Source organism: Lonchura striata, chromosome 32, assembly GCF_046129695.1.
Source record: "Lonchura striata isolate bLonStr1 chromosome 32, bLonStr1.mat, whole genome shotgun sequence".
Taxonomy (NCBI): domain Eukaryota; kingdom Metazoa; phylum Chordata; class Aves; order Passeriformes; family Estrildidae; genus Lonchura; species Lonchura striata.
In genome coordinates, this window is record NC_134634.1 from 287,084 (window position 1) to 314,966 (window position 27,883).

At 58.5% G+C, this 27,883-nt stretch overlaps 1 protein-coding gene across 1 annotated transcript; it reads right to left on the reverse strand.

The window, feature by feature from the left end:
- Positions 1-459: 459 nt before the first annotated feature.
- Positions 460-27,182, reverse strand: LOC110478627 (hexokinase-2). The gene is made up of 18 exons (XM_077789231.1): positions 27,024-27,182; positions 19,878-20,040; positions 15,332-15,480; positions 14,437-14,556; positions 11,892-11,987; positions 11,677-11,776; positions 11,228-11,411; positions 9,820-9,975; positions 9,484-9,717; positions 8,953-9,257; positions 8,302-8,450; positions 7,487-7,606; positions 7,308-7,403; positions 6,224-6,323; positions 5,943-6,126; positions 5,540-5,695; positions 4,841-5,074; positions 460-4,116 (listed from the first exon to the last, which is right to left on the reverse strand). The coding sequence occupies exons 1-18, from the start codon at positions 27,084-27,086 to the stop codon at positions 3,972-3,974; spliced, it is 2,754 nt and encodes a 917-aa protein (XP_077645357.1). The 5' UTR covers positions 27,087-27,182; the 3' UTR covers positions 460-3,971.
- Positions 27,183-27,883: the final 701 nt, after the last annotated feature.

Genomic DNA, 27,883 nt, shown 5'->3' on the forward strand with positions numbered 1-27,883 from the left:
TTTTCAGCTGTTAGCTGCTACAGCATCAAACTTATTTATAGAATTAACTGTATTTAGATACTTAACTCTGGCTTTAATTAGAAGTACCCACTCCTTAAGATCGATTCCATGGAAAGCAGCAGGGGCTGCTGGTTAATGGCAGAGGGAACAGGTACCTCAAATCCAGGTGGGTTTTTGCAGCACATCAAAGTCTGAGCTGTGCAGGGCTTTCACCCCTGCCAGGGCCTGACCCCCCCCAACCCACCCAGTGTCACCAGGATGTGGGATGTGGAGCAGGAAACTCATCTTGGGATTTCTTTTCCAGGCTACAGCCCCTTCCCTTGATCCCTGGGTGTCCCTGTGCCCTCCTGGCTGTGGGGCACTGCCAGTGCCAGGGGCCAGCACTAGGGATTTGGGGTTGTGCCCTTGCTCAGGGCTTGCTGAGGGGCAGAGACACACGACACTGAGCCCAGCCACGGGTGGTGGTTGTTTTTCTCTGCTTTATTGTCACTGACGAGGAGCAGCAGTGGTGGCCGAGGGGAGCTGAGCAGTACAACACCACACTCAGGAGAACGGTATGAAAAGTACAAAAATAAGGAAGCCTATATATAATATCATTGCAGTCAATCGCTAGAAATAAATATTGTAAACACCAAAGAACAACATCAGGTGAATCTACAGCATTCGTTTCTGCCAGCAGCCACACAGTCTTTGGCTTTATGACTCCCACATCGAGATGCATTTTCTTTGCTTCAGGCCAGAAACATTTCAGACTGGTCAGGGATGTCCCAAGGGAAAGAATTTTCCTCTCTCCAAATTACCTTGAGCACAGGAATTGCCTCTTTTTGCCTTCAGTGCCCATTTTTGTGCCAGAGCAAGTGACTGATCTCCCAAAGCAGGTATTTTCCTTGTCTGGAGGGGCCTGGGGCGAGGTTTTGTTGTTGTCACCCTGTAGCTCACACCCCCTGCACAAATGGTGCAATTTGCCACCATAGTGCACTTCTCCTCTGCCATGCACTTGGACCTTTCACCCCCTTATCTCTCTGAGAGCCAGATGGGTTTGGATTGCCTGATAAGGGAGAGCAGGCACCGGGTTATCTCTGGTCAAACTGCGCCCGAGCTGCTGCCAGGCCAGAGATCTGTGCCCCACTGATACCCTCGGGCCACTGAGCACGAGCTTCTCCCTCCCAGCCCTGGACTCCAGGAAGGGAAGAGGCAAATTCTGCTTGCAAATCTCACTAATTTGCTGATCGTGTTTATATAGATCTACATGGTTTTTTTAAACCAAATAAAATCCTGTCCAAAGTACCAAGGAGGAGAGATTTGCCAGGGAGGGAAGGGCAGAAACTCTGTTCCCTGCTGCCTGCGTGGCCAGAGAACATTCCAGCACCCCGGGAATGCAAAGAAAATGCATCCAGATGGGAACAACCAAGCAAAACAAAACCATCCTAAACCCACAAAGCAGCACTTCTTGCTGCAGGGAAGACACAGACTGGGCAAATCAGTCTGAGCAGTCTGTCCCCACAGATAATCATTTGCTCTTCCCTTCATATCAGTAATTAGGATTTAATCTTCCCTTCTTCATTTGAAACACATTCACAGAACATGCCATGGCGACGTTTTGGTGAGGTCCTGGTGGGGCTGGACATCCCACAGCTGCAGGGCTGGGGACCCCGGGGAGCACAAACTCCTGCAGGGGCTCCCCAGACCCCTCCCTGCAGCCCTGGGAGGGTGCACCTGCACCCACAGGTGTCCTGCAACACTTGAACTGGGCACATGCCAGACCCTGCTTACCTCTGAGTCTGAGCAAAAGCTTTCCAGCATTAGGGGAGCCTTGGGGTATCCAAAAATCCACCCCCACCCCCACAAGGCAGGTGAGGGGGCTGTGCTGACCCTGCTCCAGGTGCCTCAGCTCCCTCCTCCCCTCTCACCCTGCTCAGATCCCCATCCTTCCCATTCTGCCCCCAAAACTGCTGTTGTTTAAAGTTTCACTCACTGACTGATGGAAACGCTATGGATTTCAGACGGGGCACAGCTGGCTAAGAGTAAAAACAGCCACTAATGCAGCTCTGCACAGTGCAGCAGCTAAAAAGATTTCTGTTTTGATTTTTCAGTAGGCAAAATGCTGGTTTTCTGAGGGAAAAAAATCACACAAAACTGCTTGGTACCAGATTACAGGATTTCTGTATCATCCTTCAAAGATTTATTTAACAGCTTCTAAAACTTCCACTAAACTTGGTTTCTTACATCATTTCTATACACAGGTTTTATTAGTTATAATTGTCTTGAGGCTTATAAAAAAAATAAGCATTTAAAATGCCCAAAAGAATAATTTTCCTTTAAAATTGTGCTACTGAACTTGACCCCCATCACAGAAAAGAGACTTTTGGTAATGAGGTTACCCCAAGCAGTATAAAAATATACATAAAAATAGACAAAAACTCTATCCTCCAATCTGAAGGGCTGATTGTGGGGCTTATTAGTTATTATAATTTTTTGTACATCACTGAAATTTCATTAACTTCTGCTAAATATTTACAGAAAATCTCCCCACCCTCTGTCTGCCTCCTCCCACTGAGGCAGAGACCTGCAGCTTTTAGTTCATCCAGAGTTTTCTGTTGGCAAAAATGGATCCCTGCATTGGGCTGGGTGATGCTGTGGGCACAGGGGTCCCTGAGGACCTGCAGGGCCCTGGGTTATGTCATCCCCCCATGGATGTCACCTTCCAGAGCACAGCTGGGGAGGGCAGGGGACAAAATAAAATTTCTCCTAAGGTTAAGCCCAGCCTGAAGCCAACAGCATCACCGCAGGGCCCCGCTGCTCCTGCACGCCCTGGCTTTCTGCTTTCCCTTTTGTCCTGGTGATAAAGTCAGAATGCCCAAACCTCTTGCACAACAGTCTTCAGGTATTTGGGTCTCTTTTCTCCAGTCTACCCCAAGAAAATTTTAAATTAAAAAAAAAAATTACACGACAGAAGGAAAAAAAAAAAAATAATTACTCTGTACTTTTCTTCGACAACGTGAAAAGGTGACGTTAAAACTAAGTGATACAACCCCCTCCCGAGACTATGTACATAAAAAGACATCAGATCTCTTAAAACATAAATATACAGTGTATAAATCCAGATGCCACCTGAAGGCTGCAGCCGCAGAAGTGTTTCACAGACAGAGCAAACCAGACTCCAGGCCAAGGGCAGACACGGCCACGGGTTTGGGGCTCGGCTCCCGGAGCCCCGCATGCACCGGGGAGGGGTGGAGGTGTCGGGGGGAAACACGCCACGCTCCTACGGCTACGGGTGAGGTCAGGAAACGGGCTGAGACCCCGAGTCCCCAATTATTTCCAGGCACGTGCTCTGCTGGGTGGCTGAGGGGCCCCTGCAGCTCCAGCGGGTTCTCCAGGACTCCCCGCCAAGGGAGGGACGCGGTACCCCCGGTGCAGCCGCGGCCACGCCGTGGAACTCTGCACCCTGTGCTTTAAGTTACCATGACTTTCATGGAAATAATGCAGCCTTGATCAGGGGAAAAGACTAGTGGAGGTTTTTAGCCCAATCTTAAGGGTTTGATTCTACAGCACGGACAGCTACGACTCCGACACACATAAATAGGGACTGTTAAAGTGACAATGCAGTGTCTGAATTTTCCGAGTGTTATCCCTACTGCTGCTAGGGGAGGACCAGTGGTCAGGGTGGTGGGAGGAGAGCTGGGGTGTGACAGAGGTGGGACAGCTCCAGCTCCACCTGGAAATGCAGGGAGAAGCCGAAAGACACTGTGAGCTTTACTCGACAGCTGGTTTTATGGCATGCAAGGGAACTCCTAACGCTTGGTACAGAGCCCACGGCGTCTCCAGTCCCACCGTGGTGCCTCGGAGAACGAGTAAAGCTACGAGTCTGCTTGGAGGGGAGGGGTGTGTGGGTGTGTGCAGAGGGAGGAGGGGTTGGGTGAGGAAATGTCCTGTTCTGCTGAAACCAAGCTCTTGGGCAAACCTGCTTCCCTCTACCGCTGCCCGGCCTCGCGGATGCGGCAGGCCACGGCTGTGATCAGCGCGGCGCCTTTGCCGCTGCCGTCCTCCGACTGCAGGAAGGTCACTTCACACTTGGGGGACAGCTGCTTCACTGTCTCCTGCAGGACCGTGGAGAAGCTGCAGGGCAAGGAGAGGGAGAGGCTCTGAATGAACTGCCCATGGGGTGAAGGTGACAGTCCCAACCCTAATCCGCCTTGCACAGAGCCTCAAAGAGCAATGCAGAGCCCAAGGGGAAAGGTGGAGGGATGATGGATGGATGGATGGAGGGATGGATGCATGGAGACAGAGTTGCCAGGGATGAAGCTTAGAAAGCCCAAGTCTCCACACTTCAGCCCAAGCCCATGGTTACAACACAACCGTGCTGTGCCTTCACTCAGGACTAAACCCAGCCCCTTCTCAAGTCCCACCAAGTCCTGGGACCACTAATGGCCCTGAGCAGCCCCACCTTGGGGGAGTTTTCAGTGCCTCCCTTTGCGCATGGGCTCCTGAGCCCTATTTAAGCTCAGCCCAGTGCCTTAGTCCCTGTCTGAGCCCCAGTGCCCAGCAGCACCAGCTGGGCAGCTCTGGCATGGGCAAGTTTTCATGACCCGACTCACTGCTGGTTAGAGCTGCCTCATGCCCATGACTTGGAGCTCTGGCTGAACCTGGTCACCACATCCAGGTCAGGCCCAGTGGGACTGGAGGAGCCCCTGTCCTTACGGGAGCAGCTGACTCCTGCTGGGGCTCAAATTTGGGTCAGCGAGCTCCTGGCAGCCCTCAAGCCCCCGAAACGGCTCAAATCCTCCCCCATTACCCCTGCACCTTTCCCCAAGCCCCCTCGGAGCACGGCCAGAGCACTCACTGAGGGTGCAGCTTGTAGAGCGTCCCGTCCACGCCGACGGTGATTTTGAGGAAGTCGAGGCCGCGGTTCTCGCGGATCTTGTCCACCACGGCGGCCATGCCGGCGCCGCAGAGCTGGGCCGCGCGCCGCGCCACCACCGTGCACACCTCCTTCACGATGATGCTGTCGTCGCACGTGGACTCCAGCCCCAGGTGCTGCAGGATGGAGCGCACCTGCAGCAGGGCCAGGCAGTCGCTGCGGGACACGCGGGGCGGCGTCAGGGATGGAGCAGCCGGGACTGCGGCCTCCCCGTCCCGACCCCCGTCCTGCCCAGCCCGGGCGCCCGCGGCTCCTGGCAGTGCCGGGGGTGGCCCTACAGCCCCCTTCAACCTCAGCTTTCAGGCCTGGACCTGGCCTGCTGTCACATCCTCGTCAGGGAGGCTATTTCAGGACACAGCCAGCGGAGTGTGACACCCCTGCAACCCCACGGGATGTCCCCCACCCGCTCCGTGCCCAGGGCAGAGGATAAAGAGCCGTCTGTGCTGCCAGCCCCAGCCAGCCTCCTTGTCTCTCCACACAGCCACGTGGGCTCTGCCGATCTATCCCTGTGCCACCACCCTGGCTCCAGACCAAGCACGTGGAACTTCTCCCACCAGCCCTGAGGGCACGTCCTCCAGATTCCATCCGTGCTCTGACTGCTCACTCCCTCTTGGAGCTCACCTCTCTATCTGGGACAGGAATTTGGTTTCAAAGATCCCTCTGGTCTTCAGCCTCTCCGAGATCCGTCCCCGGAAGAGCAGCCCTCTCTTGGTGAAGTCCATCAGGATGTTGCGGACGATTTCCCCCAGGTACATCCCGCTGATCATCTTCTCATACCTGGGCAGGAGAGGATGAGGCCGGACATCAGGACAGGAAGGGACGCTGGGGCCGGGTGGGGATTCCAGCTCTGCCCGGTGCCCTCAGCACAATCCCTTCAGCAAGTCCACCCACGGCAGGGGACGAGGGACACGTCCGTGTCCTGCCCATCCTCCCCTGGATCCACCAAGGGGCTGGTGGGGCAGATCTGCTCCCGGACCCTCAGCCCCATTGGGGTCCCCTCCAGCCCCCCAAAGCCACCACCCACCTCTGCTTGCCAGGGTTGAGGGACAGCTCATCCACCGCCACGTCGAACTCCGTCCGAATGTCATCCAGGCAGCCGCTGTCCCCGAAGGCGCCCCACTCCATGTTGACACACATCCTGCCCTCGTCCCCTTCCACCAGCTCCACGTTCCTCATCTCCTCCATGTAGCAGGCGTTGCTGCCCGTGCCTGTAGAGAGCAGCGGGATCAGAGGGACCCTGGGACACCTCCGGGGCGGGAGTGGCACCACAGAGCAGGAGCTCCACCAGGAACTTTCAGTTCTCACCGACAATCAGCCCAACTTCACAGTAGGGATCCTCGTAGCCACAGGTCATCATGGTGCCAACTGTGTCATTGACCACTGCCACCACGTCCAGGTCGAATTCCTGCACAGGGACGGATTGCAGGAGTTATTCCTGGAGCGCTTGGAATTCCTGCCAAGTCTGCTCCCCCAGTTGGGAAAGGACCTGGCTGGCTGGTGAGTGTGGCAGTCAGAGCCACAGAGTCCAGTCAGTGGAATAATCATAGAATGGTTGGAAAGATCCTCAAAGCCCATCCCATTCTTCCCCCTGCCATGGCAGGGACACCTTCCACTGCCCCAGGCTGCTCCAAGTCCCATCCAACACTTCCAGGGATCCTGGGGCAGCCACAGCTTCTCTGGGCACCTGTCATCCTGGGTTTTTTTTAAAGTTTCAAAGTTCTTTTAAAAATTTTCTATCTTGTCTGATGTTTACATATTTCTACTAGAGTTTCTCACACACTGTTCATGTAAACAATGATTGTTTTACATTCTTCTTTGTGAGAAGAAAGAATTGATGGACTGTTGGTTTAACCAGTGTGGTTGGAGAGGTGGTAATTCCATCCTCCAATCCACTGCCACTTTTAGAATTCTATATATTGTGAGGTTGGGAATAACGTTCCCTCCTTTTGCTCTTTTTTCTTTTAGTTTAAAACTGTTCTCCCTTATCCCCCATGACCATCCACCTCCACAGGCACCCACGGACTTCCCCACCCCAGCTGCTGCAGGCAGAGCTCAGAGCTCAGACCCCTCCAGCTGCCCAGGGCTGGGTCAGCCCTGCCAGGAGCAGCCCCTGGGCAGGAGCTCGGGGTGGTCTGTGCCGAGGAAACGAGCCGGTGTCTCCTGAGCTCAGGGCCAGACAAGTCTGCTCCAGCCCTGGCCAGCAGCCAGCCCATAGCTCCAGGGTCTGAAAATCCAACCTCAAGTGATGAGTAAGGGTGGCTGTGAAAATTCCAACACTCATTACGCTGAGCTCAGCCCAGTAATTTGCTTTACAGGCCAATTAATGATGCTGAGGAGAGCCAGGATGTGGGAGCAGCCGCTGGCTTCTCCCAGCCCTGTGCCTGCTCACCTCTCTCCTGTGAATGGCCTCCTTCAGCAGCCCCACCACGTCCTCTCCCTCGCAGCCCGTCGCCTTGAAACCTTTCGTCCACTTCAGGAGAATTCCCTGTTGTGGGAAGAAGCCCCGAGTGAGACCCTCAGCAGCAGGTGGGAGGCACAGCCAGGCAGCTGCAGGAGGGCTGGGCTCACCTCGTCCAGGTTGTTCTGCTGGCAAGGGAAGGAGAAGGTGAATCCCAGCGGGAGCGACACGCCCTTCATCCCCATGTACTCCAGGAAGTCGGAGATGCAGTGGACGATGTGGTCAAAGAGCTGCGGAGCAAAGCCAAAGGGAAAAGTTACCACCCCAGCCAGAGCCCAGCCTGCCCAAACTGCTGGGGGGTCCGACCCGTTCCCAGGCCTGCTGGAATGTTCAAATCCTCCCAGGCCTTTGAACAGAGCGGGACGTGGCTCAGCTGCACTGCGGGAGGTGAGCAGCCCCAAAAAGCTCAGCTCAGCCTCTTCCCCACCCACAGCGTGGCCAAATCCCTGCACCATCTCCACCTCACAGGTCCCTGGAGGGGTGGGAGCCAGCAGGGAGGTGACACGGGAATCCAGTCCCTCTGCAAACGATCCCCACAGCCCTCCAGCCCAGTCTGCTGCAGACACTCCCAGTCCCCCAGCACTGCCTGGAGTGCTTTGCAAAACTTTCCAAATGTGTCTCACCGCTTGTGTTGTGGTTTCCCTATCTGGGAAATGGGGATGATGCTTATCTGCCCTTGTAGAGTGTGTGGGATTCAGGGAGGCTCACTCATGCCTGGGAATAACACCACTTCTAACCTAAAAACCAGACTCCAGCTTCCCCAACTCCAGAGCCTTGGGCACAACTGGCTGCTCTAAGGGCAGGAGAGCACCAGCCCTCCCCGCTCCTGCTTTGGCTCCCTGGAAAGGCCAAACCAGCATGGTCAGCCCTGCCCCAGCCACCCCAGGGAAGAGCCCCTTCCCCCTCTCTGCCTGCCCGTGCTGACCTCCTCTCCCGTGCCCTGCATGATCTCCACGGGGATGGAGTAGATCTTGTTGTGCATCTCCACCCCGCGCCGCATCCCGTTCCGGACGCGCACCAGCAGCACGCGGAAGTTGGTTCCTCCCAGGTCCAGGGCCAGGAAATCTCCCTTTTCTGCAAGCCAAGAGAGGATGGTCAGGAGAGATCCCAGCACAGAGCATGGCACAGAGCAGAGGTGGATCTGCCCTCTTCCAGGGAGAGGGGTGGGAACGCAGACGTGGCTGGGGATAGGTAGGAACAGAGGGTGGAGAGGTTTGCTCCAGATTCGGGGTGACAATGAGTTGGAAGGGACCCCCAAGGATCCCTGAAATCCAGCTCCTGGCCCTGCACAAGCTTCAAGCCAAGGTCAGGCGCTTGCCCAAGCCACAGGAAGGGCCAGGAGCACAACCCAGGCTGAGAGAATCCTGTGGCAGGATCTGTGGCCACGCAGAGCCAGGCTTTGTGCTAAGTCAGGGGCAGAACGTCCCGGAGGCTCAGTGCTCTGCCCAGTTCCAAACTGGAGGTTTGTGCCACTCCCACCACAGAGAGGAACCGGCCACAGCAAAGGGTCCAGCCGCTCCCAAGGATGCAGGACATGCACGGGCTCACACACAGAGCCTTGCACAGGGCACATCACCTGTTCCATCGGGAGTGGAGCACACGTAGGTGGGCAGCATCTTCACCGTCGCCTCCGCGTGCGTCTCCTTGCCCAGCCCTTTCTCCATCTCTATCCTCATCCTTTCCTTCACCTCCAGCAGCTGCTCGTGGCTCAGCTTGAGGGGCTCCAGGATCTTCTGCCGGGCCTTGTGCTGGGCAGCCAGCCTGTAGGCCACGGCCGTCACCATGGCCGCGCCTTTGCCGCTGCCGTCCTCCGAGCGGATGAAGCGGATCTCGCAGTCCGGCAGCAGCTTCCGCACGGTCTTGTGCAGGAGACGGGCAAAGCTGGGGAGGAGGAGGGAGGGGACCTGAGTGGGACCTTCTGGGGAGCCCCTGGGACCCAAACGAGGGGCCTGAGGGGATATCTGGAGGCGCTTCTCTTACGCCAAGCTGCGCGTGCTGCTGGCAGCAGCAGATCCCTCTCTGTCCCTGTCCCCGCACCCCAAGTCCCTGTCCCTGTCCCCAGCACACCCAGGTCCCTGTCCCCAGCCCCTCCCGGTCCCGCACTCACTGCGGGTGTTTCTTGTACACGGAGCCATCCACGCCCACGGTGGAGCGCAGCCTCTCCACGCCCTTGTTGTCCTTGATGCGGCGCAGCACGGCGGCCAGCGTGGCCCCGCACAGGCTGGCCGAGCGCGTCGACACCACCTGGCAGATGCGCAGCGTGGCCAGGCAGTCCTCCTGCGACGGCTCCAGGCCCAGCTTGCTCAGGATCTCGTGGGCTTTCTGCAGCCCTTCCTTCTCCCTGCAAGTTCAGAAGGGGGTTCGTGCCTGGGAACGCAGCTTTTGCGGCTCTGCAGGTTGGCTCAGTGCCGGTCCATCCGGGAAACCCCTGGATCCCACTTACTTCTCGATGGCAGAGACAAATCTGGTCTCGAAGTGGCCCGTGGTGAGCAGATCTGGAGTCAGCCTTCCCCCAAAGAGCAGCCCTTCCTTGGCCATCTTCACCAGGATGAGCCTGACCAGCTCCCCCATGTACATCCCGCTGATCATCTTCTCAAACCTGCCCGAGGGGAGGCATCAGATGGAACCAGGGAATGGTTTGGGCTGGAAAAGCCCTCCAAGGTTTGATATCAACTCCAGCCATTCCTCAGCTCTGCCAAGGCCGCAGCTGACCCAGGTCCCCAAGTGCCACATCCACAGCGCCGTTGGATCCCTCCAGAGATGGTGACACCACCCTGGGCAGTCTGTGCCACACCTGACTGTCCTTTCAGAGCACAAATCTTCCCTAACATCTAAGCTGGGTGAGGGTGTCTGCCTGGGCTGGTGGGGGACTTTGCTGGCCAGGAAGGGAACAGGAATCATTCAAAGGAGTGGGCCACAAGGGCAGCAGGTGGGGCAGACAGCCCTGGTTTGGGACAGCCAGGTTTGGGACAGCCAGGTTTGGGACACAGCCCAGATTTGGGACACAGCACCAGGTTTGGGACACAGCCCAGGTTTGGGACAGCCAGGTTTGGGACAGCCAGGTTTGGGACACAGCCCAGGTTTGGGACACAGCACCAGGTTTGGGACACAGCCCCAGGTTTGGGACAGCCAGGTTTGGGACAGCCAGGTTTGGGACACAGCCCCAGGTTTGGGACACAGCCCCAGGTTTGGGACAGCCAGGTTTGGGACAGCCAGGTTTGGGACACAGCCCAGATTTGGGACACAGCACCAGGTTTGGGACACAGCCCAGGTTTGGGACAGCCAGGTTTGAGACAGCCAGGTTTGGGACACAGCCCCAGGTTTGGGACACAGCCCCAGGTTTGGGACAGCCAGGTTTGGGACAGCCAGGTTTGGGACACAGCCCAGATTTGGGACACAGCACCAGGTTTGGGACACAGCCCAGGTTTGGGACAGCCAGGTTTGGGACACAGCCCCAGGTTTGGGACACAGCCCCAGGTTTGGGACACAGCCCCAGGTTTGGGACAGCCAGGTTTGGGACAGCCAGGTTTGAGACAGCCAGGTTTGGGACACAGCCCCAGGTTTGGGACACAGCCCCAGGTTTGGGACACAGCCCAGGTTTGGGACACAGCCCCAGGTTTGGGACACAGCCCCAGGTTTGGGACAGCCAGGTTTGGGACAGCCAGGTTTGGGACACAGCCCCAGGTTTGGGACACAGCCCCAGGTTTGGGACACAGCCCCTCTCTGCACCGGCGCAGAGGACACGGTGACCCAGTTAGCTGGGCTGACCTCCGCAGTGCCAGTAACGCCGGCGCTGTGGGAGGATGGACAATGCTGAGCAAACCAGGAGCCCGAGCCAAGAATCTGCTCACAATTGTTTGCCAGGGTTGAGCGAGCCCATGTCGATCTCGCGGTCGAACTCGGTGCGGATGTCGTTGAGCACGCCGTCGTCACCAAAGGCCCCCCACTCCATGTTGATGCACATCCGGCCTTCGTCGCCCTCCACCAGGTCGATGTGCCTCATCTCCTCCATGTAGCAGGCGTTGGTACCGGTTCCTGGGCCGGGCAGGGCTCAGGGTGAGCGAGGACACCGCCTTGCCCTCGTTCCCAGTATTCCCAATTTCCCTCTGGCCACAGCCCAAGGCACCGAAGAAAGCGAAGAACTAAACAAACGCTGGACAATGCTGGTGTTCCAACACTGATATCATCCCCCTCTCTCTTCCCACAAAGGCCTACAAGAAGCAGGATCTCCCTCTGGCTCTCCTGGAGGGCTGACCCCAGGACACATCCCCAGAACATCTTCCGCCCTGCTGCAGCTCACCAACAATGAGGCCGACTTCACAGTTCTGGTCATCGTAGCCACAGGTCATCATGGTTCCCACGGTGTCGTTCACCACGGCCACGATGTCGATGTCAAAGTCCTGAGAGGGTGGAAATGAGAGAGAGTGACCCAACAGAGGCAAAACTGACCAAAAGGCCCCAAGGAGCCAGGGTGCCCAGTGCCAGGAGCAGGGTGCCCCCACCCCAGCCTCTTACCCCTCTCTTCTTGATGGACTTGCGCAGCAGGGACACCACGTCCCTCCCCTCCACGCTGCTGCACTTGAACCCCTTCGTCCACGTCACGAGGATGCTCTGCAGGGGAACAGCATGAGGGGAGCTTGGAGGTGACACCAGCACAGGGGACACGTGGCCCCGTGCGAGGGGAGCCCCCTGTTATCAGCTCAGCAGCTGAGCTATCAGCAGCAGCTTCCGTGTCAGATAAAGTTTATGGCCACGAAATAACACGTGAGCTGCTCGTTCGTGCTTCCCATGAGCAGGTTTGATTGAGCCCTGCAGCAAAACTTGTTCATGAGCCCAAGGAATGCTCCTTGACCCAACCCTGAGGGGTGGATGGCTTGTTGTGCCTATGGAATGCTCCCTGACTCAGCCCTGTGGGGTGAGAGGCTCATTGTGCCTTTGGAATGCTCCTTGACCCATTCCTGTGGGGTGGGGGGGTTCACTGTTCCTATGGAATGATCCCTGACCCATCCCTGTGGGGTGGGGAGTTCACTGTACCTATGGAACAATCCCTGACCCATCCCTGTGGGGTGGATTGCTCGCTGTGCCTAGGGAACAATCCCTGACCCAGCCCTGTGGGGTGGGTCCCACAGTCCCCTGTGGCCCGAGGCAGATATCCAGGGGCTGAGCTGAGCCCTGGGGGCAGGCAAAGAGGAAAAGGACTCAGTGACATTTGGAATCTACGGCCACAGCCCCCTTAGGGAGGCAGACACCCGCCCTCCCTTAGAGCTGGGGAAACTGAGGCACTGAGCGAGGCCACCCCGGTGAGGTCACGGGGCACAGACCCTTCCCCCTGCAGCCTCTGCACTGTCCCGTTCTTCCCAGCCCCGTGTCTGCAGGAGGAGGGCGAGGAGAGCCTTCATCCCCCCAGAGCCGCCGGGAGGACGCGCCGGGGCTGCCGCGCTCCACGGAGCCGGCCCCGCTCATCCCGGGGGAGAAAGGGCAGGGAGAGCCAGGAGCACCCCCAGCCTGGGGGAAACAAGGGCAGGGAGAGCCAGGAGCACCCCCAGCCTGGGGGAAACAAGGGCAGGGAGAGCCAGGAGCACCCCCAGCCTGGGGGAAACAAGGGCAGGGAGAGCCAGGAGCACCCCCAGCCTGGGGGAAACAAGGGCAGGGAGAGCCAGCAGTACCCCTCAGCAGCAGAGCCCACGTGCCTCGCTGGGCTCGGGGATGTTTGGTCTCCCAGCAAGGTCACAGCTCTGGCAGAGCTGACAGGGACAGGGACAGTGACAGTGACAGTGACAGCCATCGGTGCCTGGGGCTGGCAGGGGGGACAGAGGGGACAGGGCACCGCCCTCCCTGCGCCACTGCTCGGGGAGGGAGATGTGAGACTCAGGGATGTGAAGCTCAGGGATGTGAAGCTCAGGGATGTGAAGTTCAGGGATGTGAAGTTCAGGGATGTGAAGCTCAGGGATGTGAAGTTCAGGGATGTGAAGCTCAGGGATGTGAAGCTCAGGGATGTGAAGCTCAGGGATGTGAAGTTCAGGGATGTGAAGCTCAGGGATGTGAAGTTCAGGGATGTGAAGCTCAGGGATGTGAAGTTCAGGGATGTGAAGTTCAGGGATGTGAAGCTCAGGGATGTGAAGTTCAGGGATGTGAAGCTCAAGGATGTGAAGCTCAGGGATGTGATGCTCAGGGATGTGAAGCTCAGGGATGTGAAGTTCAGGGATGTGAAGCTCAGGGATGTGATGCTCAGGGATGTGATGCTCAGGGATGTGAAGCTCAGCACGTCTGGCTGCAGCTCTGGTGAAAAAGCTGCTTTCCAGGGAGGCATCCCAGGAGAACATCACAGGAAAACACAGAAACATCACCCCCAGAGCCCTGCAGCTCCCAGGGCACACCCCTGGCTCTGCCAGCACCTCGCCCTGCTGGCACACACCCCCGAGGACCCTGTCAGAGGTCACGGGTGGGCGGTAGCTGAAAAGCCTTCAAGGTAAATCAGGGGAAACCCAGGATTGCCCAGAGCAGCTGTGGCTGCCCCCAGATCCCTGGAAGTGTCCAAGCCAGGCTGCACAGGGCTTGGAGCAGCCTGGGACACCGGAATGGGACCCTGCTCTGAGCTCTGAATGATCCTTAAGGTCCCTTTCAACCCCAACCACTGCAGGCTCCTAAGAAAACCTGGCCAGATGTGTTCAAAACAGGAGATCCAACACCACTTATTGTCATCAAACAGCTCTTCAAAAGGCAATGTGGCACATATCCTTAATTCTCTTTTAAACAGGGGGTTTATAGTGTGTTTGGAGAAGATGACAAGCAACAGGGTTACTGGGAGGTGATGCCAATTCTCTGAAGGAATCTTCCATCCTCTGTGTCCCTGACCCTGCAGCCACCGAGTCATTGCACCCACAAAAACATTCACAAAAACAAAAGGACAGTGCTGAGCTCCAAAGGCTTGGGAAACGCCTTCACAGGGATGGGAGAGGTGGCCCTTCATGAAAGGGTGACCCAAAATCAACGAGCCTCATTAAAAACCTGAGTTTAAATTGGTGTGGAGCCCACAGGGAGAGCACAGCCCCTCACCCACCTCGTCCAGCTTGGTCTGGTGGCACGGGAAGGAGAAGGTGAAGCCAAGGGGGAGCTTCTTGTCTTTGATCTGCAGCTTGTCCAGGAAGTTGGCCAAACACTCGGCAATGTGGTCAAAAAGCTGGGAAAAAAGGGTAAAGAGTGACAAAAGGCCCCACACTCGGAGGGAGAGCATCCCTGGCCAGGAACTCCCAATCCCCTGGCCAGGAATTCTGATCCCCTTGGCCAGGAACCCCCATTCCCTGTCTGGAACCCCCATCCCCGGCTGGAACCCCCATCCCCAGGTTGGAACCCCCATCCCTGGCTGGAACCCCATCCCTGGCTGGAACCCCCATCCCTGGCTGGAATCCCATCCCTGGCCAGGAATTCTGATCCCCCTGACCAGGAACCCCCATCCCTGGCTGGAACCCCCATCCCCAGGTTGGAACCCCCATCCCTGACCAGGAACCCCCATCCCTGGCTGGAACCCCCATCCCTGACCAGGAACCCCCATCCCCAGGTTGGAACCCCCATCCCTGACCAGGAACCCCCATCCCTGACCAGGAACCCCCATCCCAGGCTGGAACCCCCATCCCTGACCAGGAACCCCCATCCCTGACCAGGAACCCCCATTCCTGACCAGGAACCCCCATCCCTGGCTGGATCCCCCATCCCTGGCTGGAACCCCCATTCCTGACCAGGAACCCCCATCCCTGACCAGGAATCCCCATCCCTGGCTGGAACCCCATCCCTGACCAGGAACCCCCATCCCTGGCTGGAACCCCATCCCTGACCAGGAACCCCCATCCCTGGCTGGAACCCCATCCCTGGCTGGAACCCCCATCCCTGGCTGGAACCCCATCCCTGGCTGGATCCCCCATCCCCGGCCAGCACACGGGGGCTGCCCAGGAGCCCACCTGGCCGCCGCTGCCGCGCATCAGCTCCTCGGGGATGGCGTAGATCTGGTTCTCCATCTCCACCTTGCGCAGCCCGTTGTCCGACACCTTCACCCGCAGCACTCGGAAGTTGGTGCCACCCAGGTCCAGGGCCAGGAAATCCCCGTCCTCTGTGGGGGCAGGACAAGGAGAGCCCGTGAGCTTGGAGGGCCCTGAGGCAACCACCCCTCCCAGCTGCCAGGGGAAAGTCAGATTTTTTATTATATTTCATCATTTTGTCCATGATTATATATTTTTTTTTGGTATTTTATTGCAGCAGTCGCTGTATTCCCTGCTCCTCCTCTGCCCCCACAGAGGATCAATATTTTGACCATTAGAGGATCAATATTTTGATCATCGCTGAGGCAGATCCAGGTGCTTTGGGGCACGAATCCCACCAGCTGCCCCAATAAAATCCCAAACCAACAGGGATCCCGCACGCTCCTGGCACGTGGCAGCAGGAAAGCAGGGAGGGAGAAGCTCCCAAAGAGCTCTGGGGCCTCACTGCTGCCCTTTCCAGGGAGAGCTGGTGTGGAATCTCTGCTGGTTTTTTGCCAGGGTAGGGTTAAACCTGCAGGACGGGATTTCTTGTTGGGACTCGGATGTTTATCTGTGTCACAGTCTCACAAACCCTGAGTTCTGCAGCACTTCACCCTAACAAACTAAAAATGGAGCCCCATCTCCCTCTCTGCAAGGCCTTTTAAGGATGAACTGCCCAATTAAGAAATGGTGCTTAAATTATTTTTAGTTTTAACCCAATAACCAACCACCCGTGGCCTGCAATGGGGACTTTTTATCCAATTACACAAAACCACCCAAACCCATGGAGGAGAAAGACGGAGAAGGAGAAGGAGAAGGAGAAGGAGAAGGAGAAGGAGAAGGAGAAGGAGAAGGAGAAGGCGGACTACCCTCTGCCCTAAAACCTCCATCTTGCTTTATATATATCACTATATTCTAAAACCTTAAAATCTAATTTTCCCACCCTGTGACATCACACACTTCTGTCCAAACTCCACTGCCACAACCCCAGTTCTGCCATTCCATTTTGGAAGCCTCTCCACGGCCCCAGGTCAGTGCAGCAGGGCACAGAGAACACCTCAGGGGTGATCAATACCAGCAGGGCATGGAGAACACCTCAGGGGTGATCAATACCAGCAGGGCACGGAGAACACCTCAGGGGTGATCAATACACCAGGGTAAGGGCACTGCAGCCTACAGAGTCACAGGGTCTCAGCTCCTTGGAGATTGGGCAGGGAACTCAGGAGGATCCCGAAAAAAGAGCATTTTAGGGGGGATTCCTGGGAGCTCCCGGGTGGATCAGCTCTGCAGGAGGAGGAGCACGGCAGCCAAATCTCCCTCGGAAAATTCCCAGCCGGGCTGGGAACACGTGCTGGGCTCCAGGTCTGGGCACTGCCCCCACCTTGGCTCCCGTGATAAGGTATCAGCTCTGGTGCTGAGCCCACAGTTCAAACAGCCAGGGCACACACACGGCTCTGCTTCCAGGGCTCCTGCTCCTGCCGAGGGCTGGGTCTGCAGAACCTGCTGTGCTCCTGGGCTGTGGGATCACCCCCCAGCACCTCGGAGGCTGCTCGTCCCCGAGATCCCTTCTAGGGACTCCCAACCCACTGCAGCTCCACTGGGACTCCTCTGGCAAAGTGGATTCATGCAAAGTGAGAGGCAGAGGAGAAGCTGGGAGGCCAGACTGCAGGGAGGTGCAGGAGAAGGTGGAGCTGCAGACCCTGGCAGTTCCCACTGCAGCCTCTCCCTCCCTCCCTCCAGACAATTCATGGTGCCAGGGAATGGGAAGGGACCCCAGGGACCACCCAGCCCCACTCCCCTGCCCTCCCTGCACCTCTGGCCCATCCAGCCTGGCCTGAGCACTTCCAGGCAGACACAACTTCCTTGGGAAGCCTCGCTGGGATCTGCTGAATCCCTGTTTTCTGGGCACCAGAACAGCCATTTTTCCAAGCCTTTCAAGGCTCTGTGCCACACCAGCTGGTTTTTTTCCTGCAGAGGCAGCCAGGCACTGGCAGGAGCTGAGCCCCCCAGCCAAGGGAAAGGTGCTGCCAAGAGCCATCCCTTGGATTTTCCAGATTTGACCCCCAAGTTCTGCAGCATCCCCCTGAAAGTTCCGGGCTGGGGTGGTCAGTGGCTGGGGCTCAGCAATGCACCACGAGATCCTTGTGCCAGCACCACTGTGGAGGAGGAACCCTGGGCACCCAGAAAAGCCTGGAAAAGCCAGGATTGGCGCAGGGAGGAGGGTGATGGCTGCACTGAGCAGGGAAAGCCCTCGGGAGAGGCACTGGGGCTCCAAGGAGAAGCTTGTTTGGCAGCTGTTTCCCCATCAGCTCGCTGCCAGCACGGCACGGTGCTGCTCCAGCGGGTGCCAGAGCCAAGCAAAGCAAGGAAAGTTGATTTTAGAAGAGCTTCTGCTTTCAAAGCAGAATTCCCCCCTCTTATCACCCCACACTGGAAAATTGCAAAACCCCAGAGAGGAGCCAGGGCTGGGTTTGGCTTAACCTGCAGTGTGACCTTGTATTTCCATAAGCACCTCTCATCCCCCTGGAGCTGAGCATTAAACGGGGCCTAATCCCACCCAGAGCCACGGGAGGAGGGCAGGGAGGACAGGGATGGGCACAGGAGCTGCAGGAGCAGGGCAGGGAGGACGGACACTTCTGCAGGGGGGTTTGGGAGCCCTGTGGCACCAGCATCAGCCCAGAGCAGGGCTGGAGCAGGGAATAACCTCTCCTCGGACTGGGAGCAGCTGCTGGCACCTGGCACAGGTGCCCTGCCCAGGCCAGACTTTGCCCAGGAGCTTTGAAAAGAGGGAAGGAGGAAGGACAGCCCTGGGCATGAGATCCTCCCCAGATGCTGCCACGCCATGTGGCACCAAGCCCCCAGCCCTGACTTGCCCCTTCCAGCCCCCTCCCCAAAACCCAAAGGACACTGGTGCCCTCAGAGGCTGGATCCAGTTGGAGCTGGACAGGGAATCCCAGCTCCCATTTCCCTGGGGTTTGCTCTAAACCCCCTCATTTTCCAGCCCCCCTGGGCAGCTGCAGCGCCGTGACTGCCCCAGCATCCCTCTCATGTGACATTTTCTATGCTGCTGCTCCTCCTTCCCCCTCCCCCGGGTGAGAAATGCCAGCTGGGACACTGGAGAAGCTGGACACAGGGAAGGGAGCCAAGGATCTGTCTTGGAAGGGCATGGGGAGGGATTGCTCCTTCTCCCAGAGGCAGGTCAGGGTGCTGGAAGTGCTGACACACGCTCCACCTGCACCCAGCACCTTTGGCTGCACCAGTTCCCGTGCCCAGGGGCGGCTCCTGGCCGTCCCTGTAATTAAAAATATCCTCCAACATTTAAGTAGATTGGGATCTCGATCCCAGGGCAGGCAGCCAGGGCCAGCTTTTGGGTGTAGGTGCAGCTGGGGGGCCAAGATCAGGGGGTGCTTTGAGGATTAAAGGGGCTCAGAGGGCAGGTGGAGACACTTTGAGCAGGGCTGTAGGGAGAGGACAGGGGAATGCTTTCAAACTGGAAGTTATTAAAGTATACACAAGATTTAAGTTGTTGGGGAAATTCCTCCATGGAAAGGGCTGTCCAGGCCTGGCCCAGCTGCCCAGGGCAGTGCTGGAGTCCCCATCCCTGGGGGGATTCAGCAGCTGTGTGCATGTGGCACTTGGGGACACGGGTTGAGGGTGGATTGGAACCTGGGGGCTTTTCCAGACCAAACCAGTCCATGGCTCTGTGATTCCATGGCTCTGTCCCTTCTGTCCCTGCCCCCAGGGAGCACACAGCCAGCAGCCATGAGGGGTTTGGGCTCTGTCCCTCTTTGTGCAGCTCTCCTGCTGGTGACCAGCAGCCCCTGCCACCGAGGTTTGGCACAGATCCCTGGGCAGGAACTGGCACAGGGCAAGCCCAGCCCTGCATCCAGCACAACCAACCATCCCTGGGGCCTCCAAGGCTGCTGCCAGCCCAGCTGTGGATCTGGAGCAGCTTCAGCTCCTTCCCTCAGCAGCCAGGACCGAAGAGCTGCAGGGTCCTGGCTGCACAGGGGCGATGCTGCAGGGATGGACACGACTGGAGCAGCCTGGGAGAGGGAACACGTTCCCATCTGGATGCCGAGGGAGCGGTCCCTGGGGCTGGGAGGAGGATGTGCCTGGCTGCAGCGTGCCCTGGGCAGCTCGGGGAGAGGCAGAAAGGGCACATTGTGAGGGCCCTGCTCTGCCTGGCCCGGTGGCACTCGGGCAGCGCTGGCACCGCCGCCGCCTCGCCGCTAATGAAATCTGATGAGCCGGACCCGTGACTGTCTCTGTCCTGCCAGCAAGGGCACGCGAGGGCGGCTTCCCTGCCTCCTCCCTCTGCCTGCAGGAACTGGGAGCCCCTCCAGCCCCAGCACGGAGCGGGCAGCCCGGCCTGGCCCCGCGCTCAGCCGGGCCAGGGCGAAGCCCCCGCAGTGACCCCAGGGGTGCCACCCCCGCTCTGGCAGTGCCAGGAGGACGCGTGTCCCCAGCACTGCTGGCCTCTCCGTACCTGTCCCGTCCGGGGTGGACCTGACGAAGGTGGGCAGCATCTTCACGGAGGCGGTGGGGTTGGTGTCCGCCCCCAGCCCCTTCTCCATCTCCTTCTCGAATCGCTGGGACACCTCCAGCAGGGTCTCGTCCGAGAGCCGCATGTGGTACAGGTACTTGTCCACCTGCGGGTGCAGACAGAGCCCGGGGTCAGGCAGGGCTGGGGACGGGGCACAGGAGCCTTCCCCAGGGCAGGACGGAGCAGCTCTGCTGGAATTGCTCATGCCAGGCACCAGCAGCATCACCCACCCTGCTGCTGCACCTCTGCCCAGGTGCTCGACCCCGCATCCCCTCCCGGCTCTGCCAGCCGGGAATGCCAGCCAGGAGCTGCTCCTGGTGCTCCGGAGCAGCGTCCCGCTGGGCCAGCTGCAGACACCCAAACAGCAGCTCCAGCAGCAGGAACCAGCTCAGCGGTGACTCAGGAGGTCGGCAGGGGAGGTTTTCCAGGTGCAAAGCCCTTCCCACTCCAGGTACCACCGCACCTTGACCTTGACCCCCAGGGCCTCTTCCTGCAGCCAGGAGGCTCGGCAGGAATCCACTGCCCTGTCATTTCTCCACTGCTGAGATCACCCCCGAGCCCAGAGCCACTCAACACCCCGGAGCAAAGCATGCTGAAGTGACAGAAGTGGGAGCTGGAGTGACACAAGCGAGGCCAGAGTGACACAGGCGCGTGGCCGGAGAGGGAAGAAATCCACCCCGTCCCCTATTCCTGGAAATTGCCGTACCCTTGAGCTGAGAACGCTTCTAAAAATGGCATGGAAGCATCTTGTCCTGCCTGGGAAAGGCATGGAAGAGCTGCTCCCCAGCCACCAGCGTGTGCCTGAGCAGCCTGGCCGGAGCAGGGAGCGGGAGAGGCGGCGCTGCCCATCCCAACCCGTGCCCCGCTCCAATTAGCCTCACTCAGAATTAATTAAAGGGCAGTGCAAGCCCTGAGAAGTCCAGAGGAAAACTCCACCCCGTGTGCTCACCTGTCTGCAGGCACGTAACAGCGGGGTCAGCGAACGCGGGCTGCGTTCGGGGCTGAGCTGGAGGAAATGGGCATTTTGTGGGCGAGTAATTGCACCAGGCCAGCGTGACCCGCTCGGGGATGTGCCATCCCCCCTGGGCTGCACACAGGGTGTCTGCCTGTGCTCCAGCACATCCTTCCTTCCCCACCCCGAGTTCTGCTGGAAATCTGGGAGCTGGGATCCCCCTGGTGAGGCCGGGATGGAGGAAAGCCCAGCACATTGCAGGAGTGATGCTGCATCCCCCGAGGAGCAGCATGCTCTGGGTGAAACCTCCTCCCCGCTTCTCCTGCTGCTTTCAGCTCCTTCCCCAAATCAGGAGCTTCCCAAAATCGAGCTCCTTCCCAAAACCAGGCAAACACAGGGGAAAGGCCAAGGAGAAGGAAACCTGGAGATTTCCTGGCACCAGCTGTTTGCCAGCCTCTCCTTATCCAGCTCAGAAGCAGGAAGTCAAACACTCTCCTCCCTCCCCTCCTGTTTGCTTTCACCTGCTGAAAAATCCCTCTCGTGTGCTGAGGCTCTGGTCACTGGCACCAGTAAGCTCCAGTTAACTGGTTAAGAGGTGGCTCTGGGGCTGGAGCTCTCCTCCATGCCAGCCCCAGGGTAGGAAACCTCCCCTGAGCTGTGCCAAGGGTTATCCCGAGGGTTATCCCGAGGGTTATCAGCCCATGCCATCAACCCAGAGCAGACACTCCTCATCCCAGAGAAGCTGGGTGCTTCGGGAGCTCCTCAGCAGTGAAACCCCCCACCCAAAAATCCCAGCACAGGGAGAAGCCCCCGGAGGCTTCACCCCTTCCCCAGGACAGGCCCTGCTCAGCACGTCCCCCATGTCCTCCAGCAACCAGAATAACCTCAGCCTGAGGAACAGGGTGACCTCCCCTAATCTCCAAAGCCCTTAAAACCAGGATCATCTTCTCCCAGCGTGGATATCACCCCACTTGGCAGCTAAAGCAGGTCAGGGTGTACAGCAGGGCTCCTTCCCCAGTGAATCCACCCCGAGCCATGGCCACCAGCCTTCCCAAAACTCCCCAGCCCCGAGGGTACTCTGAGCACCCCTCAAATTGTAGCAAAGGCGGGATAAAACAGGGAATTCAGCCTGCAGTGCCAGAGCCTGAGCATCTTTCAACACAAAACACCTTCTCAGTCGCTTAAAGCTTTTGAAGAGTGTGGAGTAGTTTAGGTCAGATTGCCGGTTCCACACAGACAAAGTCACCAGGTTAGGATCCTGAAGGGGCAATTGAGTTTCTGGAAGGTTTCCAGCCTAAGTAGCGGTGTTTCCTCGAGGAAATCCAACCAAAGTGAAGGGAGAAGGAAGGATGGCAGCTGGGAGCGCTGGGCATGCCCCAGCCCGGGACGCCGTGTTAAAGCTGCGGATCACGGAGTCGCTGTGGGTGTAAATGAGCTCAATGCCACGTTTTGGAAGCAAACCCCAGCAAATCCCCATCTCCTGGCTCAAGGCTGTCTCCAAGGCTCAGCTCATTTCCACGCCGGATGCTGGAGAGGTGCCCAGGGCCGCCCGTCCCGGCTGCACGGCCACCGCTGGGAAACCTCAGCTCGCCCCAGTCCTGCTGCTGTGCCACCCGAGCTGAGCCAAGCCCAGCTTAAAGCAGCCCAAAAACAGCTTTTATCCCCAGCCTCGAGGCTCTGGGGCTGCAGCTGGACACAGTTCTACTCCTCAAGGCTCCTCCAAAGTAGCCTGGGCCCCAAGGGATCAGTGCCGGGGAAACAGTCATTAAATATGATCTTCAAATAATTAATTCCAAGTCAATGCTGTTCTCCATAGGAACGAATTGGGGCTGGAGAAGAGAAAGCCTAAAGGGGCTCCAGGAGAGCTGGAGAGGGAATTTGGCCAAGGGATGGAGGAACAGGACACAGGGAATGGCTCACAGTGCCAGAGGACAGGGATGGGTGGGATATTGGCAAGGAATTCCTGGCTGGGAGGGGGACGAGGCTCTGGCATAGGATGCCCAGATCCCTGGCAGTGTCCCAGGCCAGGCTGGACAGGGCTGGGAGCACCCTGGGACAGTGGGGGGTGTCCCTGCCATGGCACTGGATGGGTTTTAAGGTCCTTTCCAGCCCAACCCAAGCCATTCCAGGATGCTGTAAATTCCTTGGCTGACTCGCTGCCCTGGCAGGGCTGCTGAGGGTGACAGGGGGCAGGAAGGGCAAAGCCTGGGGACTTTTATTCTTCTGCAATAGGGTCAGACATATCTTTCCCACTAATGGTCCCGGGTCCTGAGAAGGGGAAGCTGTTTGCCTTTTGTTTTCTTTTTGCTCTGCATCCTGTCCCAGAGCCACGTGGCTGCCAGGAACCGGGCCGGGAGCACGTGCTCCCCACCCCTCAGCATCTCCTGCTGCAGTTTTCAGCTGGATGTGACTGATTCCAGCAGATTTCTGAGCAAAAGCGGAGCACTGGGAGAGGGTGGCTCCTTTCTGGGACAGATTTATTGCTTTTTTGGCAACAAAGCCGAACATTTGTTGATGCAAGATGACGGAGCAGTGTTCAAAGCTGGGGAAGGCTGGAACACCCCAAATCCCATGGCTTGTGCTGTCACCCCTCTCTCCAGAGAAATTTGTGCTGGGAATTATATAATTTTTTTTCAATTCCTTCCCTCCCTATCCCAGTTTTTAACTTGAAGCACGCTGTTTTGTAGGAATCCCTGAAGTCTGAGGGGATGCTGGCTCCCTGGGAGGGGGATGCTGTGCAAGCACCACCCCAGCGAATCCGTGGTGGGACTTAAAGATTTGGGAAAAGCGAGGCAGAGGCAGCAGGGTGAAGGCCTGAAGGGTTTATTCCCTGCTCCACATCCTCAGTCCCCGCGCTGCCCATCCGTGCCTGCCCCCGTTTCCCACCCCGGGTGACTCAGAGCAGGGAACCGGCTCGTCCCCTGCCCTGGGTGACACAGGGGTGATGCGGGGCTGCCCCACGGCCTCCAGCTCCTCCACGCCGGCTCCGAGCCCACGTGTGCCCGGGATGACACACGAGCCATCCTCACCCGGCTGAGTCAGAGGGTTCCTGCTGGGCCGGTTCCTCCCCGTCCCAGCCCCGGGCCAGCAGCTGGATCCACGCCGGAGGTGGAGCCGGGCGCTGGTGGCGAGGAAGCGACACCGGAGCATCCCGGCCCATCCTCGGGTGACCCCGCTGCCCCACAGCCCCACTAGAGCTCCAGTTCTCCTGCCCCCGTTAAACCCACAAGGTCCTGGGCAGAGATCCGGGGATGGCAAAGCCTCGCCCCCCCAAAAACCCCACTGGCATGGGGGGAGCATCCCCCTCTGGGGGGAAACTGAGGCTGGGTAGATCTGGTGAGGAGGAAGGAGACAGGATGGCTTCCCAAAGGTGGGAGAAGCTGTCCTGCCACTGACCCGGCTCCTGCCACTGACCTCGGCAGCCCCAGGGGAAGCTGTCACGTTGGTTTTCCAGGAATTTGCCATAAATGCCCCTCCCATACCCACAGAGGCGGCCAGCGAGGAATCAGCTGGGTAAAACTAATCCCAAGAGGAAAACCTGCCCCTGCTTGGGGACGGCCACAGAGGCAGGGAAATCAATTCCACCCCCGTTTTTTTCCCCTTTTGAAGGAGGGGTGGGGGAGAGGAGGCGCTCAGCCCCACTCCCAGTGACGAGGCTGAGGGACGGGGAGGAAGGCCGGGGTGAGCTGGCACATCCCAGGGCAACGCAGGGCAGCAGCGGCAAACTTTCAAGCTGGGATCTCAAAGGACGCTGCCGAGGTTAATTAAAGTTTGCACAATCCCTTGGGGGTTAGATAAGTCTGGACAACCCACTTTCCAGGCAGGAGCTGGGGAGGAAGGCAATATGCCCCCAGATGAGTGGCGGAGCAGGTAAAGCTGCTCCATGGCAAGAATGAGAAGCAAAATCCCATTTTCGAGGCTATTTTCAAGGCCTGGAGGTGGACACAAACCACAGCTATTGGAAAAGGCACTTTTTCACCCCGGCTGAGTTCCTTTTGTCCCTGATCCAAAGGGAAAACACATCCCAGGCTACCACCTACAATCTTTTCTCGCAAATACAGGGTTTGATAAAAAGACCCAAACAAACAAATCGCAGCTTTCCAAGAATTTCACCCCCTCCACCTCCCTGTGCTGGGGACTCCCTGGCTTCTCCCTTTGCCTGGGGAGCTTTATAAACCGGGAATAATTTTTACAGCCACGGTGGAAGCAGCCAGGTCGGACAGCTGAGCTCCGTGCTCTCCCCCAGCTTTGCCTCCCTGGGAGTATTCACGGGAATTTGTTTAAAAATAGCCCAGAAATTCCAGTTGTGGAGGCGGCCAGGAGGGCAGTGGATCCCCAGCTCCGGCCAGCAGCTCCCGGATTTTTTTTTTTTTTCCCTCCCTCACATCCCAACAACCTTTTTTAATTTGGGTTTGGGAGCCGGGAGGGAAACGAAGCCGGTTCCTGAGGCTTCGCACACCCTTCCCCGGTGGGTAGGGAAGGCGAATTGTCCATCGCAGCTTTCCCCCGCGGTATCCCCAGCCGTGCCCGATAAGGAAGGCGTGAGCAGCCCGGAGCGGGGCCGGGCTGTGCCGCTGGCCTATTTCTGCCCGGGTTACACAACACAGCCCCTTCCCGAGCCTGGATTTGCTGTTGCACAACCCCGGGGCCACCGGCGAGCGGGGAGGGAGAAGCCGAGCCCGTATTTCCTTGCGGATCGCTTTGCCTTGGGAAGTTTTTCCTGCACTTTGTTTGGGTTGGGGTTGGTTTTTTTTTGGTTGGCTTGCTGTTCTTTTTTTTTTTTTTTTTTTTTTAATGCTCTGCCTCAGTTTCCTTCCTATTTAACACCGCTGAAGAGCCAACGTGGCAGGTTTCACTCCCCCGGTAGCATCTCCAGGGTTATCCCAGGTCTCTCCAAGCATTTCCCTCGATTTTTTTACGGCCGTATTTGCGAATCCCGACCGCCTGACACTCAGAGCAGCAAATCCCGGCCATTCCCGGAGTCAGGAATCACAGCGAGCTCCTCTCTGCCCTGTTCCCAGATGCCAGCGGAGCGCTGCAGGAGGAGCCTGAGCCTCCGCGCTCTCTCCCATCCCGCATTTTTCTCCAGGAATAATTTATCAAGCCCAGCCTAAGCGCTGTCCTGGCCAGACAAAGCCGGAGCCGCGGGAGCCGGGACACTCGCTCCGGGCATCCCAACGGGGCTGGCACGCTCCGGGGAGCTCCGGCCCCCAAACCCAGGGCTCAGAGCCCCGAAAGGACGGGAAGGGCACACAGGAAGGGGTTTTCCAGCGCTGTCACTGCGGGCACGGGGGACACGTGCGGCTCGGGCCGGCGCTCACCGCGTGGGGAAGGGACCGAGGGGCGAGTGCCGCCTCCGGGCCGGTGGCCCGGGCTGACCCCGCTCCCCCGGCGGCTCCGGCTCCTTGTGCCGGGCCGGGCCGGGCGGAGGCGGCTGCCGGGGATGCTCCGCGCCCGCGGATGCTCCGCGCCGGCGGGAAGCGGCGACACGTGGGGGTCCCGGCTCCGGCGGGCAGAGGCACGGAGATCCCCCTTCCTCCTCCTCCTCCTCCTCCTCCTCCCCCTCCGCCGCCCGGCCCCGCGGGGTCCCGCGGCACGTACCGCACGCGGCCGCGGCCGGGCAGCGCCGGGGCCTCCGCCCGGCCCCGCTTCCCCTTCGCTCCCCGCTTCTCTTCGCCTCCCGATCCCTTTTAAAAAGTTTTCTCTCATTTTTTTCTTTTTGTTTTTTTTTTTCCCATTTACTTCCCCCCCCCTTTCTTTTTGCTCTTTTTACTCCTTTCCTCTCCTTCCGCTTTTTTCTCTTCTTTTCTCCTCCCTTTTACTTTCTTTTTTCAACTTTTTTCCTCATTCTTCTTCCTTTCCCATTTATTTCCCTTTTCACTTTCCTTCCCTTTTCTTTTCCTCTTCTTTCTCCCTCTTCACTCTCCCCTTCTTTTCCCTCTTTTTTTTTTTTGTTTTGTTTTTACTTTTACCCATCCTTTTTCTTCCTTTTTTTCTCTCCCCCCATTTTCTCTTTTTCATCCCCTTTTTTCCCCCCGCTTTTTCTCCCCCTTTTCTTTTTCACTTTCCCCTTTTCACCTTTCCAAATCTTCCCCTCCCGCTCCCCACTTTCCCCCGGCGGGACCCCCCCGCCTCACCTTCTGCGCCTGGTCATGGCTGAGCTCGGTGAAGAAGTAAGCGACGAGGTGTGATGCGATCATGGCGGGAGCGGCTCGGCTCGGCTCGGCTCGGCTCGGCTCGGCTCGGCTCGGCTCGGCTCGGCTCGGCTCGGCTCGGAGGGGTCGGCGCGGAGCGGCCCCGGCAGCGCCGCGCGCTCCCGCGCCAATCGCGCTCATTGAGGAGCTTCCCCCGCGCCCGTGACGTGGCCGCGCCGCCGCCTCCCATTGGCCCGGCCGCGAGGGTGTGTGCCCGGCGCGCGCGGGGGGCGGGGCCAGCGGGACGGGGGGTGAGGGGGGAGCGGGGGGACACCGGGGGGACAATGGGGGGATATTGGGGTGATACTGGGGGAACACCGGGGGTGCATTGGGGTGATACTGGGGGGGCAATTGGGGGGACACTCGGGTCATACTGGGGGGACAGCGGGGGGACACCGGGGGAGCATTGGGGTGATACTGGGGGGACACTGGAGGGAACATTGGTGCTATACTGGGGGGACAATGGGGGGACACTCGGGTCATACTGGGGGGACAATACAGGGACAATGGGGGGACACTGGGGGGGACATTAAGGCGATACTGGGGGGGATATTGGGGTGATACTGGGGGGACAATGCGGGGACAGTGGGTTGATACTGGGGGGACATTGGTGCCATACTGGGGGGGACACCGGGTGGACAATGGGGTGATACTGTGGGGGTACTGGGGTGTTACTGGGGGGACACTGGAGTGATACTGGGGGGGGCATTGGCGGACAGTGAGGTCATACTGGGGGGACATTGGTGCCATACTGGGGGGACACTGGGGGCACAATGGGGGGACAGTGGGGTCATACCAGGGCG